General features: G+C 40.8%; 1 protein-coding gene across 1 annotated transcript in view; it reads left to right on the top strand.

Moving 5' to 3' along the window:
- The window catches only part of ABCC3 (ATP binding cassette subfamily C member 3), a 1,985,081-nt gene that overhangs the window by 936,385 nt on the left and 1,031,009 nt on the right, over positions 1–17,687 (top strand). The window contains exons 6-7 of the mRNA XM_044062096.1: positions 3,052–3,113; positions 16,653–16,781. Coding sequence (XP_043918031.1) covers positions 3,052–3,113; positions 16,653–16,781 — 191 coding nt within the window. The remainder of the gene's footprint in view (positions 1–3,051; positions 3,114–16,652; positions 16,782–17,687) is intronic.

The following is a 17,687-nucleotide window of genomic DNA, read 5'->3' as shown; positions in this document are numbered from 1 at the left end:
TAAGTGAGGGGGGCCATATGCCATTTACAACCATGCTCTGGATCAGAGACACAAAGAACTTGACTTGACTGTATAAATAAAATAACACCCAGTGTAAGACATGCTATGAGGCACAAAGGAAAATAACACGGGTATAAGAACATATCTGTATAAAAAGTGGAATTTAGTGCAGAACATACAAGTCTTAGACAATGAAAGGCTAGAAAACAGAATGCAGAAGCAGCAGATAAAACAGCAGTTAAAAGAATGGTTGCTTAGTCATTTTCTATGCATGAAGGATCACCGATTATTAAACAACGTGGTCCATACGTATACAATCCACAATATTCCGGGAAGTGGCACACACACACACACACACACACACACACACACACACACACACACATGCACGCAAATAAACAAACATGATGTAATACCATGTGAAGGAAAGATTATGGCCCAGTGGTCATTCCTACATCTTATGTTTGGGTGCACCCTTGTTGAAATCCATCTTTTTTCCTTTGATCTCCTTGTGCTACAGTTAACGGTGGACACACAGCATGTCAGTATGTGCTCCCATGCTATACTGTACAAGTTTTTCCCCAGCATGCCTAGTGCCTGTAGGCAGCATGCTGTACCAGCTACTCTTATTGTCTTTCCTTCCTATATGAATGTTTCATTGATAATCACCTACAGTGACCCACCTATACAAATGTTTCATTTGACAAACACCAGCAGCAACCCTCCTATATGAATGTTTCATTTGATAAGCACATACAGCAACCCTCCTATATGAATGTTTCATTTGATAAACATCTACAGTGTCAGTGTTATGAAGGGGTCAGATGCTAAACACTGTGCCACTGCATTTATGCTGCCTACCCACAACAGTACTGATTCATATTGTCTTTTTCTGTCCCCACCACAAAGACAAAAGTGTGTGTGTGTGTGTGTGTGTGTGTGTGTGTGTGTGTGTGTGTGCGCGCGCGCGTGTGTGTTATCCTGTGCTCATATTTCAATAGCGATTGTCTGGGTACCCTCATGACCGGTGTATTTTCTGTACTGTCATAATGCAAGGTGTACAGGCAGTCATGCTGTGTACTTTGCCATGTGTTAGTTACTTGTTTGGCTTGATGCCTGGCTTGCCATTCAGTACACTGTACAAAGTACTGCTGCACTGAGCATGTTCAATATGCTGTGCTTTTTATACAGCATCACACATACTATAACTGTGTGATTCTGTTCACGAACCCCATGCATGGCATAAATGTGGATGAGACACGGTCAGCTATGTGTCTGTTAATCTGTCTGCCCAACCAAAACATATCCACACTAAGCTTCCATATCAGTAGGAGTGAAAAAATGTATATATTTCTCTGTAGACATGAATCTTTCTGTCACTGGAAATACTCTAGTAACTATACACCCAAATATAAATTATATGAAGTATGATAGTTATCATGAAGCTGTGTACATATCTTTACATCTCAACTCAAAAACTAGGTGCAATTTGCACATGAGTATTACAGCATAGTTATTTTCATAATTTTGCTGAAAATTGTCAAATTGTTTCAGGGATGTATTTAATAAGGATCTAAGAGCTACCAGTATGTAACCATTTTATCAGGACATTTTTTTTAATTTGATGTACAGCAAACATTATACATAAGATGTAAATTCTGACTGACAAACTTGCTAAGTGTCAAGATCATATATTTATTCTGTTGGTATAATATTGATAATGATAAAATAATACATATTTTCAGAAGAATGGTATTTTCTAAATGTTAAAGCAAAAGAAAAAAGTTTAGAAAATGCACACTGATGTCCACAAATCTGAGATGACATTGTCTTCCAGCTGTTGGTACTCTCAACTTTTGCAGTGTGTTGCTTAAGACAGTATATCCAACCATTTTTTTCCTGAAAAATATTATAAGAAAATTTTTAAGCAATACATCAATAGTCATTACAAATTTGACAAAATGAAAGATTTCCAGAAGATTCACTTTGAGGCAAACATGTAGTCATTATTTTTCCAAGTTAAGTAATATAACTGCTACCATAAGCATGAATAGATAGTGTTGTTATAACCTTGGGCCTGAAAACACTATGCAAATCTTAATAAAAAGTGAAGTTCTCTGTATTTTTATATGATGTATAAAAATAACATCAAATTAATTTTTGACATTACAATTCAAAATGCATCTGCTCTTTTGCCTTAGAAGTTAAGAGCACAGTTTTAGGTATTTTGTAAGAAAGTACTACAGTGTGAATTCCTGAAAATTTTACAAGAATGTCAGTTTGAAGATATTATTCTTTGTATTTTGGGATGAAAAACAATCAAAAACAGGAATAATAACACATTTAATCTTGAAAGCAACCTGGTCTAAAAGCACTAATGTGTTTACAGAAAAAAAAAAAAAAAAATATATATATATATATATATATATATATAAATATATATATATATATATATATATATAAAACAAGTTTATAAAACAGCAGGCATTTCTGCCAAAGATGCCACCTCCCCACTTATAATTTGAGTGGCCTTCAAGGTCCCTGTTACATCAAACCTAGTGTTCTGTTTTGATACTTTATTCATCAGCTGTGCAGTAGGTGAATGTCTTTTACTTTAAATAATTCTTACAAAGCAAAAAGGGTGGAAGAAATCAACACACTTTTTCATAAAACAACTACTAACATGTTAACATGGTGAACTAACAAATAAAGAATATGCTTGCAAAAGTTAACCTCCATGTCCTATAACAAATATATATGCATGGTAGTCAGGCTTAGTGGGATATGAAATTGAAATCAAAAATGCGATACAGACTCCAGCTCTACAAAAAATTTGAAACCTCTAAATACAAGACCAAATTCATCTGCCTGCTAGTAGTTTTGCATATAGAATATTGTTGTTTCTTAATTATTAAGAACTTTGTTATACTAGAATCTTTCCAGAAGTTAATCTGAGTTTAAAATACATATTTTAATTTTAAGGGGTGAAATGTGAATGCTTCTGTAGTAGCATGACTGGTAATCCAAGTGTTGTTTATTATTATTTTACAGAATCCTTGTCCAGAGCTCAATGCAGGCTTCCTGTCAAAGATGACCTTTTGGTGGTTTACTAAGTGAGTTGGTGCTTTTGTAAAGAGTTCTGTGCCAATTAAGGTCGCAGATAACACTGAAAACATTATACTATGCATATGCTGGCGTGAAAAGGTTTTAATATGCACATACTTTCAATGAAATGTTCTGGGTATATTTGAGTGCTGATTATATATGCTGTATATAACAAATGTGTAATGAACTTGGTCTTTTTTGAGGCATCATGGTATGAAGTGAAAAGGGCTGATGGCAGTACTTTCTGAGGCTCAGAAATGTAGTTGTTTGGAACACAATGTACTAAAACATATATGATAAACCAAAATTGGTGCCACTGTAAGAAAATAATTATTGTAAGGTATGGGGTCTCAGATGTTTCAGGAACATTTCAGTGAAAAAAAGCATTTAGAGCAGCTGTAGACCACACACCCAGTAATTAAAATTCAGGAACCCAAATGTGTCTCTATGTAGTGTGTCAGATCTGGTAAATTAAGCTCCAGGCAAAATCAAACATAAAGTGTAGTTGTATGATATATTCAAAGTGATAATACATGTATGCATACATTGGTGACTTTTCTGTAATCCTTAACATTTGAATAGTTAGATGTTTTCAAGGAGAAGGTCCTTGAAAAGGTTTTTACTAAGCAAAGGCTTGCACCTCATGTTTGACTGACTGACTGACTGCACTGTGCTGAACTGGCTGTCTGTTCTAACATTCACCATTTATTACTGCTAAAACCCTGAAGATCTGCAAAGTTTGTAGATCAGTAGACATAACATGTAGATCTCCACCTGTAAACAGGTTCAGCAAAGGTTAGTGTCTGCCATCATCTCCCATGAAAGCAGCAGACAGGGTAGCTGCATTCTTAGGAATCATTCCCATGCATAAACACCAACTATTCCAAGCTATGACAGTGTACGTTACAGTATGTACTTTAGAGTGACAGCAACGTTTTAGTTAAAACAAGCGCTAAGCTTCTACAGCAACAAGGTTATACTTTAAGTTAAATTGAATGTTAAGTTTATAATGTAGCCAATAAATGTATCTAGTCTAACTTCCCCAGTAATTACAACATGTAACAGTCTACAGTGATTAGGTATGTCTTCCTGTAAAGCGCAAGGAAGGTGAACATTGTAACACTGGGTATTGGTTACCCCATGGTAGTAACAAAGACAATTAATCAGCGCAGTTCCAAAGTGAATTAGAATGTTGTAATAACAAATTCATATGGGAGCAATTCACCACAATACATGTTAAAACAGTACTTTGTAAAAAGTCAACACTCGGCCATATCTAATTGTTGTATTCTTGAGATACCAATTAGTTTGGAAGCATTTCCTAACAGCAAAGACCAGGATTCAGGAGTTATTCTAGAATAAAATGGCAATATGAGTAATACCAACAATATTCAAGGTAAAAAATGGTAATCAAATAGCAATAAATGAACAGTCTGAGATATGCAATAATAAACAGCAGGCAATATGAGATAAAGTACGGAACAAGAAGCAGAATGCTTAACTTTAGTACAGAAGTCAAGTATATCTTGGATTTAATGTCCCTAAAAACAAAGTGCTTAACTTTAGCAAAAGTCAAAAATATCCTAGAGTTAATTCAGTAAAAAAGAATGCTTAAGTTTGGTCAAAGTGATAATTGTTGGCACATTGACGTGTGAGAATTCAGTGGGAGGTGTGAGGCTATTGCAGTGATGGGCAGCTAAGTATGTACTGGATAATGGGACTAGCACAGATGTCTCGTCTTGTAGCTCAAATTCTTAATAGATCATTTTACTTAATTATCATAGTAGAGGGGATAGATTTGACTGAAAATTTTGTCCTTCAGATACAGTACTGGTGCCATGACACTGCTTCATGTAGTCATGTAGCAACAAGGGCTTGGCTTAAATTCCTTTGTAGCCTTCCTCCTTGCTTAAGACACAGTAAATCACAGCTTAATGCATCTCAGTAGAAGAGTGGGCCCATCTGTGCAACTGTTCTCATTAAATAAATTTCAAACACAGGCAAGAGGCAGTTCAAAATGCCCCCAACAGGCAAATCTTGTGTAAGTCAAAAAAGATGCTTCATAGGTAGATACTAGGCTATCGGCCCAAGGGCCTAAGTAAGCCTAGCCAACAAGGTTCCCTACCTTACGCCACCCAAGAAAGTTAATTTCCTGTGCCCCTGTCGAGCAGAGCCACAGAAGTGATCCCCAGGGTGTATTTCCTATTTCTCATCCACTCATCAAGATTTTTCTTGAAGAGTGCTAATGAGGAACTTTGCTTGACATAGATGGGTAGCTTGTTCCAGAGTATAGGAAGTCTCTGGGACAGGAATCTATCCCTCCAGTATGTCCTGTTTATTGTGGTGACAAGGTTTAGGTCCCTAGAGCATGTAGCTTGGAGGAATTGGGATTTCTTAAGGTGTAGCATGTCCAACAGCTCTGGGTTTAACATAGCTTTATATGTTAGGGAGAGATCTCCTCGGAGAAGGCGATATGCTACAGAGTAAAGCTTGAGTTTTTTGAGATGGTCAGTGTAGGGCATCTATTTGAGGCTAGTAATCCTCTTTGTGAGGTACTTCTTTGGCCTTTCCAGCTGCTGCAGATGTCTTGTGCGGTACATTCCAAAAGGGGCGTTGTACTCTATAATGGGTCTAATGACTGCCAAGTAGAGGGGAACAATGACCTGTTTTTTCCTGGATGAGAACCCTTTTGTGATGAGGTGTGCCACATAGAAGGATTTCCTGATTACTGTGGCAATGTGATTATCAAAGGAAAGACTACTGTCCACCTGGGTTCCAAGGTCTCTTATCACACATTCAGTGTTAAGTAGACTGCTGTTTATGTGGTAGTTTATGGGTACAGAGTTTTTACCAAAAGGGATGACAATGCACTTTTTAGCATTGAGCTTGAGGCCATGCCTCTGACACCAGGCATCTGTCTCAGTGAGGCCCTTCTGTAGGATGTCCACATCATTTCGGGACTTGACTATGGCTCCGAGTTTGCATTCATCTGTGAACTTTGTTAGCCAGAGGCCTTCTGTGTTAGCCTGTACTTCAGAAAAGTAGATACCAAATAGGAGAGTTCTCAGGACTGAACCCTGTGGTACTCCACTTGTCACTGGTTTGAAGTCAGATTTGGAGTCTGCAACATTTACAATGTGGGTTCTGTCAGTGAGCCAGTTGGCAACCCATCTTGTGACATAGGGATTTATACTTATTTTAGTGAGTTTAGCTATAATTCCAGAATGGGGGATGATGTCGAAAGCCTTGGTGAGGTCAAGATAGGCTGTGTGAACCACCTTACCCTTGTCTACGGCTTTGGTGACTGCCTCAAAGAAGTTGATCAGGTTCAGAGGGCATGATCTGCCTTTCACAAACCCGAACTGGGTGGGGTCCAGAGTTTGGAGGTTACCAATGTCTTTGTTTATGAGTTCCATGATGATACATTCCATGGCCTTGCAGACCAGGCTCATCAGGCTAATAGGCCGATAGTTCCCAGGATCATTGGGGGCTCCCACTTTGTGAAGTGGGATAACTGTTGCTGTGCGCCATTCAGTGGGCACAAAGCCTGACGTTAGACTATGATTGAACATGGTGCTTAGATGGGGAGCCAGTTCCTTCTGAAGTTTGTGTAAACCGCAGCCTGGGATGTTGTCTGGTCCCATGGATTCTGTGTTTTTGGTTTTAGAGAGTGCAGCTTTTACCTGCATAGATGTGATTACAGGGACTCTGCATTCTTCCTATATAGATATGGGCCCTTTAGGGGGTAAAAGGGGGGTAAAGTTAGCACTGAACCTGTCTGCCAGGATGTTGGCAATATCAGTTGGTTCTGTAATTTTTGTGCCATTGTGCTGTAACTCAGAGCAGATCTGGGTGTTGCCATTGAGATTCTTGACATAGCTGTAGAATGCTTTGTGGTTGCCGTTAGAATCAGTGGCAATTTTGTTTTCGTAGCTAGCTTTGGAGGATCTTATAAGGGATCTCAGCTTCATACTGAGCCTGACCAGGCAGCTCCTACACTCATGGGATTTTACTCTCTTTTGCAACAGTTTCTTCCTTCTGTTGTAGACTTTGTTTATGGCAGGGGACCACCAGATTGGCATCCTTTTTTGGAGGATAGCGTCTTGGTTCTGTTTAGGATAGCACGATCCATGGACTCGTGTAAGTGCTTATAGAGTGCATTTGTGTAGGATTCAGCAGTCGTAACTGTATTGTCCATCTGTGTGGGTGTCAAGAGGTTCGCCACTTCTGTCTTAAGAAGCATGAAAGTGGCTTTGTAGAAATGTTTTACTGTAGTTTCCGTAATGGTGGGTGGGGGCGGGATGCGGCTATCTAGGGTGATTAGCTTATGGTCGGATCTGACAAGTGAGGAGTTGATTTCAGGTGTGGAACACCGGTCGCTCATGTTGGTAATGACTAGGTCTAGGATATTGTAGCCCCTGGTGGGGGTATGGATAAGTTGATCCAGGGCATTGGAATTTATGAATTCCAGAAAGCGTTGAGTGAAGGAGTTGGTACATGAGTAGTTTTCCCAGTTAATGATGGGGTAGTTGAAATCGCCCATTATTAGGGTGTTTGGTTGAACCCTAATATTTTCTAGTATATCAAGAAAAGAGGAGTGGGAATTTTGGGGCATGGTGGGGGATCTGTAGCAAGCTACAATTTGGATTGCAGTTTTGCCCAGAGTTAGTTGCACTTGGATAACCTCGGATGCATTATGCTGTGCAACTAGCCTGGAGGTGTGGATATCCTTAATGAATATGGACACACCTCTGCCTTTGGTGTTTTGGTCCAGGTTAGATGGCCGAAAAGTGTGGTATGAGTTATAGCCTGGTAATGCAGGGGTGCTCTCCAGAGCCTTGAACCAGGTCTCAGTCACTGCACAGATATCAGTGTGCTCCATTTTAAGGAGTGCCTCAAGTGAGTGCATTTTGAGATTTAGACTTCTAGCATTGAGTAGCATTACCCTCAGTTTTTGGTTGCCTGTTCCTGTTAGGGTGGTGAATTTGTCATTTGAACCTTGCCTAAAAAAGGCACTATAGGGGCAGCAAGAGCCTTAGCCAGTATCTGGAATCCCTGGGGCGACAGGTGCAGGCCATCTCTGGCAAGGCACCATGGTCTGTCAACCATTTCGTCCCAGGCAGAGAGATACTGGATTCCCTTAGAATGACACCAGAAGCTTAGCCAATTGTTGAAGTCAATCATTTTGTCCTTGTCTCACAAAGTGCAACAAGACAGTGCTATCCTCACATAAAAAGTCATAACGGTATCAGAGATCACTCACATGCTGATGCCTTTACCCAGATGAAAAGAAGAAAAGGTCTGCACTTCAATTCCTCCTTTGTCTTTCTCCTTCTTGATTAAGGTACAGGAATGTGAAAGCTATTGCAGCTCATCAGAATAAGGATACATTCATACTCTCACACTGTCACAGGGAAGCATGGGCAATTCACCCTGAGTATGTGGAGGTCAGAATTGAATCTCAGACTGTAGAGTTAAGTGCTAACTACATCACTAATTAAATGTGCCAGAGCAAGGGTAAATGCAGTATATATAGACACTTAGGAGTAGCCAATCAATCATCTTGTGTTTAGAAGCATAAACTACAATACACAGAGAGAGCACATGAAAATAGTATTCTTGAGATACCAATTAGTTTGGAAGCATTTCCTAACGGCAAAGACCAGGATGCAGGAGTTATTCTAGAATAAAATGGCAATATGAGTAATACCAACAGTATTCAAGGTAAAAAATGGTAATCAAATAGCAATAACTGAACAGCCTGAGATATGCAATAATAAGCAGCAGGCAATATGAGATAAAGTACGGAACAAGAAGCAGAATGCTTAATTTTAGTACAGAAGTCAAGTATATCTTGGATTTAATGTCCATCAAAACAAAGTGCTTAACTTTTGCAAAAGTCAAAAATATCCTAGAGTTAATTCAGTAAAAAAGAATGCTTAAGTTTAGTCAAAGTGATAATTGTTGGCACATTGACCTTTAAGAATTCAGTGAGGTGTGAGGCTATTGCAGTGATGTGCAGCTAAGTATGTACTGGATAATGGGACTAGCACAGATGGCTCATCTTGTAGCTCAAATTCTTAATAGATCATTTTACTTAATTATCATAGTAGAGGGGATAAATTTGACTGAAAATGTTGTCCTTCAGATACAGTACTGGTGCCATGACACTGCTTCATGTAGTCATGTAGCAACAAGGGCTTGGCTTAAATTCCTTTGTAGCCTTCCTCCTTGCTTAAGACACAGTAAATCACAGCTTAATGCATCTCAGTAGAAGAGTGGGCCCATCTGTGCAACTGTTCTCATTAAATAAATTTCAAACACAGGCAAGAGACAGTTCAAAATGCCCCCAACAGGCAAATCTTGTGTAAGTCAAAAGAGATGCTTCATAGGTAGGTACTAGGCTGTCGGCCCAAGGGCCTAAGTAAGCCTAGCCAACAAGGTTCCCTGGCTTACACCACCCAAGAAAGTTAATTTCCTGTGCCCCTATCGAGCAGAGCCACAGAAGTGATCCCCGGGGTGTATTTCCTATTTCCCATCCACTCATCAAGATTTTTCTTGAAGAGTGCTAATGACGAACTTTGCTTGGCATAGATGGGTAGCTTGTTCCAGAGAATAGGAAATCTCTGGGATAGGAATCTATCCCTCCAGCATGTCCTGTTTATTGTGGTGACAAGGTTTAGGTCCCTAGAGCTTGTAGCTCGGAGGGACTGGGATTTCTTAAGGTGTAGCATGTCCAACAGCTCTGAGTTTAACATAGCTTTATATGTTAGGGAGAGATCTCCTCACAGTAGGCGATATGCTACAGAGTAAAGCTTGAGTTTTTTGAGACAGTCAGTGTAGGGCATCTATTTGAGGCCAGCAGTCCTCTTTGTGAGGTACTTCTGTGGCCTTTCCAGCTGCTGCAGATGTCTTGTGAGGTACATTCCAAAAGGGGCATTGTACTCGATAATGGGTCTAATGAGTGCCGAGTAGAGGGGAACAATGACCTGTTTTTTCCTGGATAAGAACCCTTTTGTGATGAGGTGTGCCACATAGAAGGATTTCCTGACTACTGTGGCGATGTGATTATCAAAGGAAAGACTACTGTCCACCTGGGTCCCAAGGTCTCTTATCACACATTCAGCATTAAGTAGACTGCTGTTTATGTGGTAGTTCATGGGTAGAGAGTTTTTACCAAAAGAGTTGACAATGCACTTTTTGGCATTGAGCTTGAGGCCATGCCTCTGACACCAGGCATCTGTCTCAGTGAGGCCCTTCTGTAGGATATCCACATCATTTGGGGGCTCGACTATGGCTCCAAGTTTGCAATCATCTGTGAACTTCATTAGCCAGAGGCCTTCTGTGTTAGCCTGTACTTCAGAAAAGTAGGTACCAAACAGGAGAGGTCCCAGGACTGAACCCTGTGGTACTCCACTTGTCACTGGTTTGAAGTCAGATTTGTGTCTGCAACTTTTACAGTGTGGGTTCTGTCAGTAAACCAGTTGGCAACCCATATTGTGACATAGGGATTTATACCTAGTTTAGTGAGTTTAGCTATAATTCCAGAATGGGGGATGGTGTCGAAAGCCTTGGCGAGGTTAAGATAGGCTGTGTGAACTACCTTACCCTCATCTAGGGCTTTGGTGACTGCCTCAAAGAAGTCGATCAGGTTCCGAAGGCATGATCTGCCTTTCACAAACCTGAACTGAGTGGGGTCCAGAGTTTGGAGGTTACCAATGTCTTTGTTTATGAGTTCCATGATGATACATTCCATGGCCTTGCAGACCAGGCTCATTAGGCTAATAGGCCGATAGTTCCCAGGATCAGTGGTGGCTCCTCTTTTGTGAAGTGGGATAACTGTTGCTGTGCGCCATTCATTGGGCACAAAGCCTGACGTGATACTATGATTAAACATGGTGCTTAGGTGGAGAGCCATTTCGTTCTGAGGTTCATGTAATATGCAGGCTGGGATGTTGTCCAGCCCCATGGATGCTGTGTTTTTGGTTTTAGAGAGTGTAGCTTTTACCTGCATAGATGTGATTACAGGGACTCTGCATTCTTCCTGTACAGATATGGGCCCTTTAGGGGGTGAGAGGGGGGTAAAGTTAGCACTGAACCTGTCTGCCAGGATGTTGGCAATATCAGTTGGTTCTGTAATTTTCGTGCCGTTGTGTTGAAACTCAGAGCAGATCTGTATGTTGCCATTGAGATTCTTGACATAGCTATAGAATGCTTTGTGGTTGCCCTTAGAATCATTGGCAATTTTGTATTCGTAGCTAGCTTTTGAGGATCTTATAAGGGATCTCAGGGTGACCAGGCAGCTCCTCCACTCATGGGATTTTACTCTCTTTTGCAACAGTTTCTTCCTTCTGTTGTAGAGTTTGTTTATGGCAGGGGACCAACAGATTGGCTTCCTTTTTTTTTGGAGGATAGCGTCTTGGTTCAGTTTGGGATAGCGCGATCCATGCACTTGTGTAAGTGCTTGTAAAGTGCATTTATGTAGGATTCAGCAGTCGTAAATGTATTGCCCATCTGCATGGATGTCATGAAGTTTGTCACTTCTGTCTTAAGAAGCATGAAGTTGGCTTTGGAGAAATTTTTTACCGTAGTTTCCTTAATGGTGGGTGGGGGTGGGATGTGGATATCAAGGGTGATTAGCTTATCCGATCTGACCAGTGAGTAGTTGATTTCAGGTGTGGAACACTGGTCGCTCATGTTGGTAATGACTAGGTCTAGGATATTGTTGCCCCTGGTGGGGGTGTGGATAAGTTGATCCAGGGCATTGGAATTTATGAATTCCAGAAAGCGTTGAGCAAAGGAGTTGGTACATGAGTAGTTTTCCCAGTTAATGGTGAGGTAGTTGAAATTGCCTATTATTAGGGTGTTTGGTTGAACCCTAATATTTTCCAGTATATCAAGAAAAGAGTGGAATTCCTGGGGCATGGTAGGGGATCTGTAGCAAGCTACAATTTGGATTGCAGTTTTGCCCAGAGTTAGTTGCACTTGGATAACCTTGGATGCATTATGCTGCACAGCTAGCCTGGTGGTGTGGATATCCTTAATGAATACGGACATACCTCCACCTTTGGTGTTCTGGTCCGTTAGATGGCCGAAAAGTGTGGTATGAGTTATAGCCTGGTAATGCAGGGGTGCTCTCTAGAGCCTTGAACCAGGTCTCAGTCACTGCACAGATATCAATGTTCTCCATTTTAAGGGGTGCCTAGAGTGAATGCATTTTGAGATTTAGACTTCTAGCATTGAGTAGTATTACCCTCAGTTTTTGGTTGCTTGTTCCTGTTATGGTGGTGAATTTGTCATTTGAACCTTGCCTAAAAAAGGCACTATAGGGGTGACAAGAGCCTTAGCCAATATCTGGAATCCCAGGGGCAACAGGTGAAGGCCATCTCTGGCAAAGCATCGTGGTCTGTCGACCATTTTGTCCCAGGCAGAGATAATGGATCCCCTTAGAATGACACCAGAAGCTTAGCCAATTGTTGAAGTCAATCATTTTGTCCTTGTCTCACAAAGTGCAGCAAGACAGTGCTATCCCCACATAAAAAGTCATAACGGTATCAGAGATCACTCACATGCTGATGTCTTTACCCAGATGAAAAGAAGAAAAGGCCTGCACTTCAATTCCTCCTTTGTCTTTCTCCTTATTGATTAAGGTACAGGAATGTGAAAGCTATGGCAGCTCATCAGCATAAGGATAAATTCATAATCTCACACTGTCACAGGGAAAGCATGGACAATTCACCCAGAGTATGTGGAGGTCAGAACTGAATCTCAGACTGTAGAGTTAAGTGCTAACTACAGCACTAATTAAATGTGCCAGAGCAAGGGTAAATGCAGTATATATAGACACTTAGGAGTAGCCAGTCAATCATCCTGTGTTTGGAAGCGTAAACTACAGTACACAGAGAAAACACATGAAAACACAGCAGAAACATGTACGCTTGCGCACGCGTACATACACACGTGTATATATGGATCTACTTTGATCCATCGAAAAACCACTTAATCGAGACTCACTTACCCATTCCCAGTTCAGCAAAACTTCACTTTAACGAAAGCACGGACTGCCAACATCTTTTCCCCTGGAAAGGAACCATTTGACCACCATGGTGAACCTTGCCCTTTCTACATTGAAGTGCAATGTTGGAGTTGGAATATTGAAGTAGGGGTATGTGGGGTGGACAAGCCCTTACACCCCCTGCTTATTATATATACAAACTTCAGGGTCACACCATATCATAGTAAGGGCAAATTCCCCGCCCTGCTGCAACATGATCTCCCATAGAAAGCAGACAGCATGCTCAAACACATAGGAATAGAGCAGTAGCATTTCTGAGTGTTCACTTATTCCCATATTGAGTAACGATTTCCTGATCTGACCATCTGCTGTTATGAAAGACAGCCATATGTACATACATCATCATTATCATCGTCACCAACCCCCTTTTCCACATTTTCTACAACGGATCAGGGTATCTTGTTAACTGTCATCATCTCTCCTGATTTAATGCCACACCTCTGCCTTGTTCTACACTCATGCCTGCCTGTTGCAGATCTTCACTCACACAATCCATCCACCTCTTTGCTGGATGTCCTTGTTTCCTCTTACCTTCTTCCTGTCTGTTCCAAATCGTCTTCCTCACCAGATTGTCTTCTGCTTTTCTGGACATGTGTCCGAATCACCATAATCTGTTCTCTTTGATCTTTATTGAAGTTGGGCCTACTTTGGCTTCTTTTTTTGTCCTCATTTTTTCATCTGTCCCACAGTTTACAGCTATCCACCCTTCTCAGGCATTTAATTTCCATCACCTCCAGCTTCCTCATCTGCTCTGTGTTTGTTGCCCAAGTTTCTATACCATACAGTAGTACTGGTCACACCACTGTCTTGTACACCTTACTTTTCAGCTTCTTTGGCATTCTTCTGTCATTCATTATACCGGAGACTCTATGTCAGTTGGCTGCTGCCCCTCTGATTCTAGCTTTGACCTCTTCATTCAGACTTCCCTTCTCCTTAACCACCCCTCCCAGATGCATGAAGCTGTTAACCTATTCCAGTATCTTTCATTCTATCTCAATTATCAGCTTCTTCTGATTTCCCCAATTTGCTGCCATTGCCACTATCTTATCTGTGCTTAGTGTCATCTCATGTGCCTGCAGTTTTGCATTCCATTCCCCTATCCTTTGCTGAAGTTCTTGCTCAAAGTCTGCCTGTAATGCCACATCATCTGTATATAGCAACTTTGTTGATCTCTCCCCTCTAACCTGTTTGCTAGTGTAGTTCATCACCAGTATGAACAGTAGTGGGTTCAGAGCTGAACCCTGGTGCACACCCACTCCCCTTGGGAACCCCTCTGTGAGACCGAACACTGTTTGTACTTGAGTCACAGGGTCCTTGTGCATAGCCTGCACTAATTCTACCAGTGTTTCTGGGACATAGAACCACTGCAGTACCACCCACATCAGCTTTCTTAGGACCTTGTCATATGCTTTCTCCAAGTCTAGGAATGCCCTAGTCAGACTCTTTCCTCATCTGTAGCGTCTTCTAAACTGTCTGTCTCACTGCAAACATCGGGTCAGTTGTGCTGCATCCTGATCTAAATCCAAACTGCTCACCCCCCCCCATCTTACTTTATACCACTCTGTGTATCCATCTATCATTCACCCTCTCCAGAATTTTCATGCAGTGTGATAGGAGTTTGATGCCTCTGTACTGCCCACAGTTCTGGATGTCCCCTTTGGTCTTGTACACTGGTACAAGTATGCCTATTTTCTATTCATGTGGGATATGCCTTTCTCTTCACACTGCCCTCAGGAGCCATTTCGCCCCTGTCTCATCCAGCATCTTTATCACATATGCTGTGACCTCATCTGAGCCTGCTGCTTTCCCTGACTTCATTTTCCTTAGTGCTATTTTTACTTCTTCTAGGGTGGGCTTCTGTTCTTCTCTTATTGTAGGATGTCTCGAATAGTACAGCTTATCTGGGGTGTTCTTCATTCAGAAGCTGCTGGAAATGCTCCTTCCATCTGCTTTTGATGTCCTGTGGACTGGTGAGCAGGTTGTTGCTGGCATTCCTTATGAAGGGTGTCTGCCTATCTTCTTTATCTTTCTATCTTTGCCTTGTAACCTGATATAGTTTCTTTGTGTCATCTACCAAGTCACTTTCCAGAAGATGGTAGAGTGCTTTGCTATTGCAACGCCTTTCTTAGCCAACCAGTATTCCTTCCCAGCCTGGCTGATCTTTTCTGTCTCCCACTTTTTTCTGCACTCCTCCTTTCTTTTGATGACTTCCTGGATATCTGCATTCTACCACCAGCTTTCCTTATGTATCTTATTTCCATACCTGGCTCAGCCACATATCTGTTCTGTAGTCTTCACACATGTTATTTTGAGGCGCTGCCATTCTTCTTCAACTCCACCTATTTCCTCCTCTTCTTGGGGTGATAGAGCCCTGAATAATTCCTTGAACATTTGTACTTTTTCTCCCATCGACTTCCAGTATATATAGATGGATCCCTGACTAAAGATCAAATGCTGAAAAGAGCAACATTAGAATATCAGGCCTTGACTGTAAAAACCCAGAAGCTCAAATGGTATGGACCATTATTGTGCAGAATCGCAGTACAGTGGGGATTGGGGTTTCGCACCCTTTCCCACTGTAGTGTGATCTCATAGTTGGTGTATATAATTAGCTATGGGTATGGGATGTGGGGGGCTCTGCCCCCACTGTGCCACCTTATTAGTGGGTGCTAACCCTAACATTGGCCCTTCCCCAACCCTAACCATTCACCTTAACTTAATGAAAACCTTCACTTAACATTGCCACTATGCAAGACTCACACAGACACACAAACGCACACTAGCAACACTACATTTAACCCCTTACGTAATCCTGACCCTAACCCTAAAATACACATAAGCATACAAAACTTATCACCCCAACCTATCCCTGACCCTAACCCAAGTCCCCCCCACACACACACACACACACAAACAAATGATCTCACCCCCTCCAACCCCACTCATCTTTCATGATAAAACAGTCTCTTACCATTTTCAGTGTTCAGCTATCCATACATTTGATTTTAAACAACATACCTATCACTCATCAACCAAATGAGCATTCAATCAAACCAAGGGAGCACTCACCCACGCGCGCGCGCGCACACACACACACACACACACACACACACACACTACATATATATAGTTGCTCAAGCAGAATGTTTTTGGGTGTAAGAAAATTGAATTGCCCCAAAAAATCTGTAAAACTGTTACCAGCTAATTTAGAGTCAAGAACCACACATTCCTGCTAGGGGAACATTTAAATAGTTACAGTGGGATGATGTTGTCTAAAGTAAATAGAAATGCCTCTTGTATTCGTCTGAGACCTTTTTAACTAGCCCCCTGTTGAGTTACTGTGACAAGAAGTAATTTTGCATATTCTAGGTATTCTATCCAACATTTCTTAGAAGACTGATTGTACAGCCAACTAACTAGCTTATAAATGACTGTCTACCTGTTTCATCTAATACATCCACTTTATTTACAGGATGGCTCTTCTGGGTTACAAACGTCCCCTGGAAAACAAGGATCTCTGGAGTCTGAACAAACAGGATGTATCAGATGCAGTTGTTCCTCAGCTTCTGAAAGAATGGGAAGTAGAGATTAAAGCCAAAAGGTAAACCACTGTAGAGTTTTCATAAGAGAGTAGTAAAATAACTGACATGATCTGTACAGCCACATGTATTCTGAATGTAATTTGAAGGCACTATCAATAAGAAAGGTGTTTTATAGGCAATCAAGTTTTATAAGTTCTGAGTTTCCAGATATGAGAAAGTAGTCAAGAGATACTCAGCAGAATTCATAGGATGTGTTCTCCAAAGGAAGGTAGATCTGTCTTAATCTGGTATTTTTATGGACCTTATTATAAGCTCCAAGTAGACAGAAAGCACTAGAAGAACAAACACTAGTAAATCAGAATTTGGGAGTTGAAAGTTTACATTTAAAATAAGTTGTCAAACAGTATAGCATTCCACAGCCAAATACACTTGTTTTTTTTTTCTATTTTTTCCAGGAAAATGCTATAAAATTCCAGAATTTGAACTGACCACTGAAAAAAAATAAGATTTTGTGGAATGTGGCAACTTTAACCTGAACAATTTTTCACTATAACTTGTTTAGATTATTTCTTTAAACTGGTTGTTCTAACAACATGTTATAAGACTCTTCCATTTCCTCCTAAGCTTCTGCATTGCTTTGAGAATGATGGTGATCCAGTTCAAGGCTTCCACTTCTTTAATAGAGAAAATAAACATAGTCATTTCTACCCATGTGGCAACAATAAAATTTTACAATTTTTTTAACAAAAGGATCAGTAAATAATCTGTTCCTTGTTTTTCCAAGTAGATAAATTCCAACTGAATGTGAGGCAAATCTTTTACTGTCTGCAAACAGGAGATGCATAATTCACCTCTAGAGCTGGTTCTTAATCTTGAAATTCAAGAAATCTGTGATACTGCATCTCAAACTTTTTAATGCACGTACACTGATCATAAATCCTGTGGTTATATTTTGAAGGTAAGTT

The sequence above is a fragment of the Protopterus annectens genome, chromosome 2.part1 (genome assembly GCF_019279795.1).
Source record: "Protopterus annectens isolate FY-2018-M chromosome 2.part1, PAN1.0, whole genome shotgun sequence".
NCBI lineage: Eukaryota > Metazoa > Chordata > Ceratodontiformes > Protopteridae > Protopterus > Protopterus annectens.
This window is presented reverse-complemented; position numbering and strand designations above follow the sequence as displayed.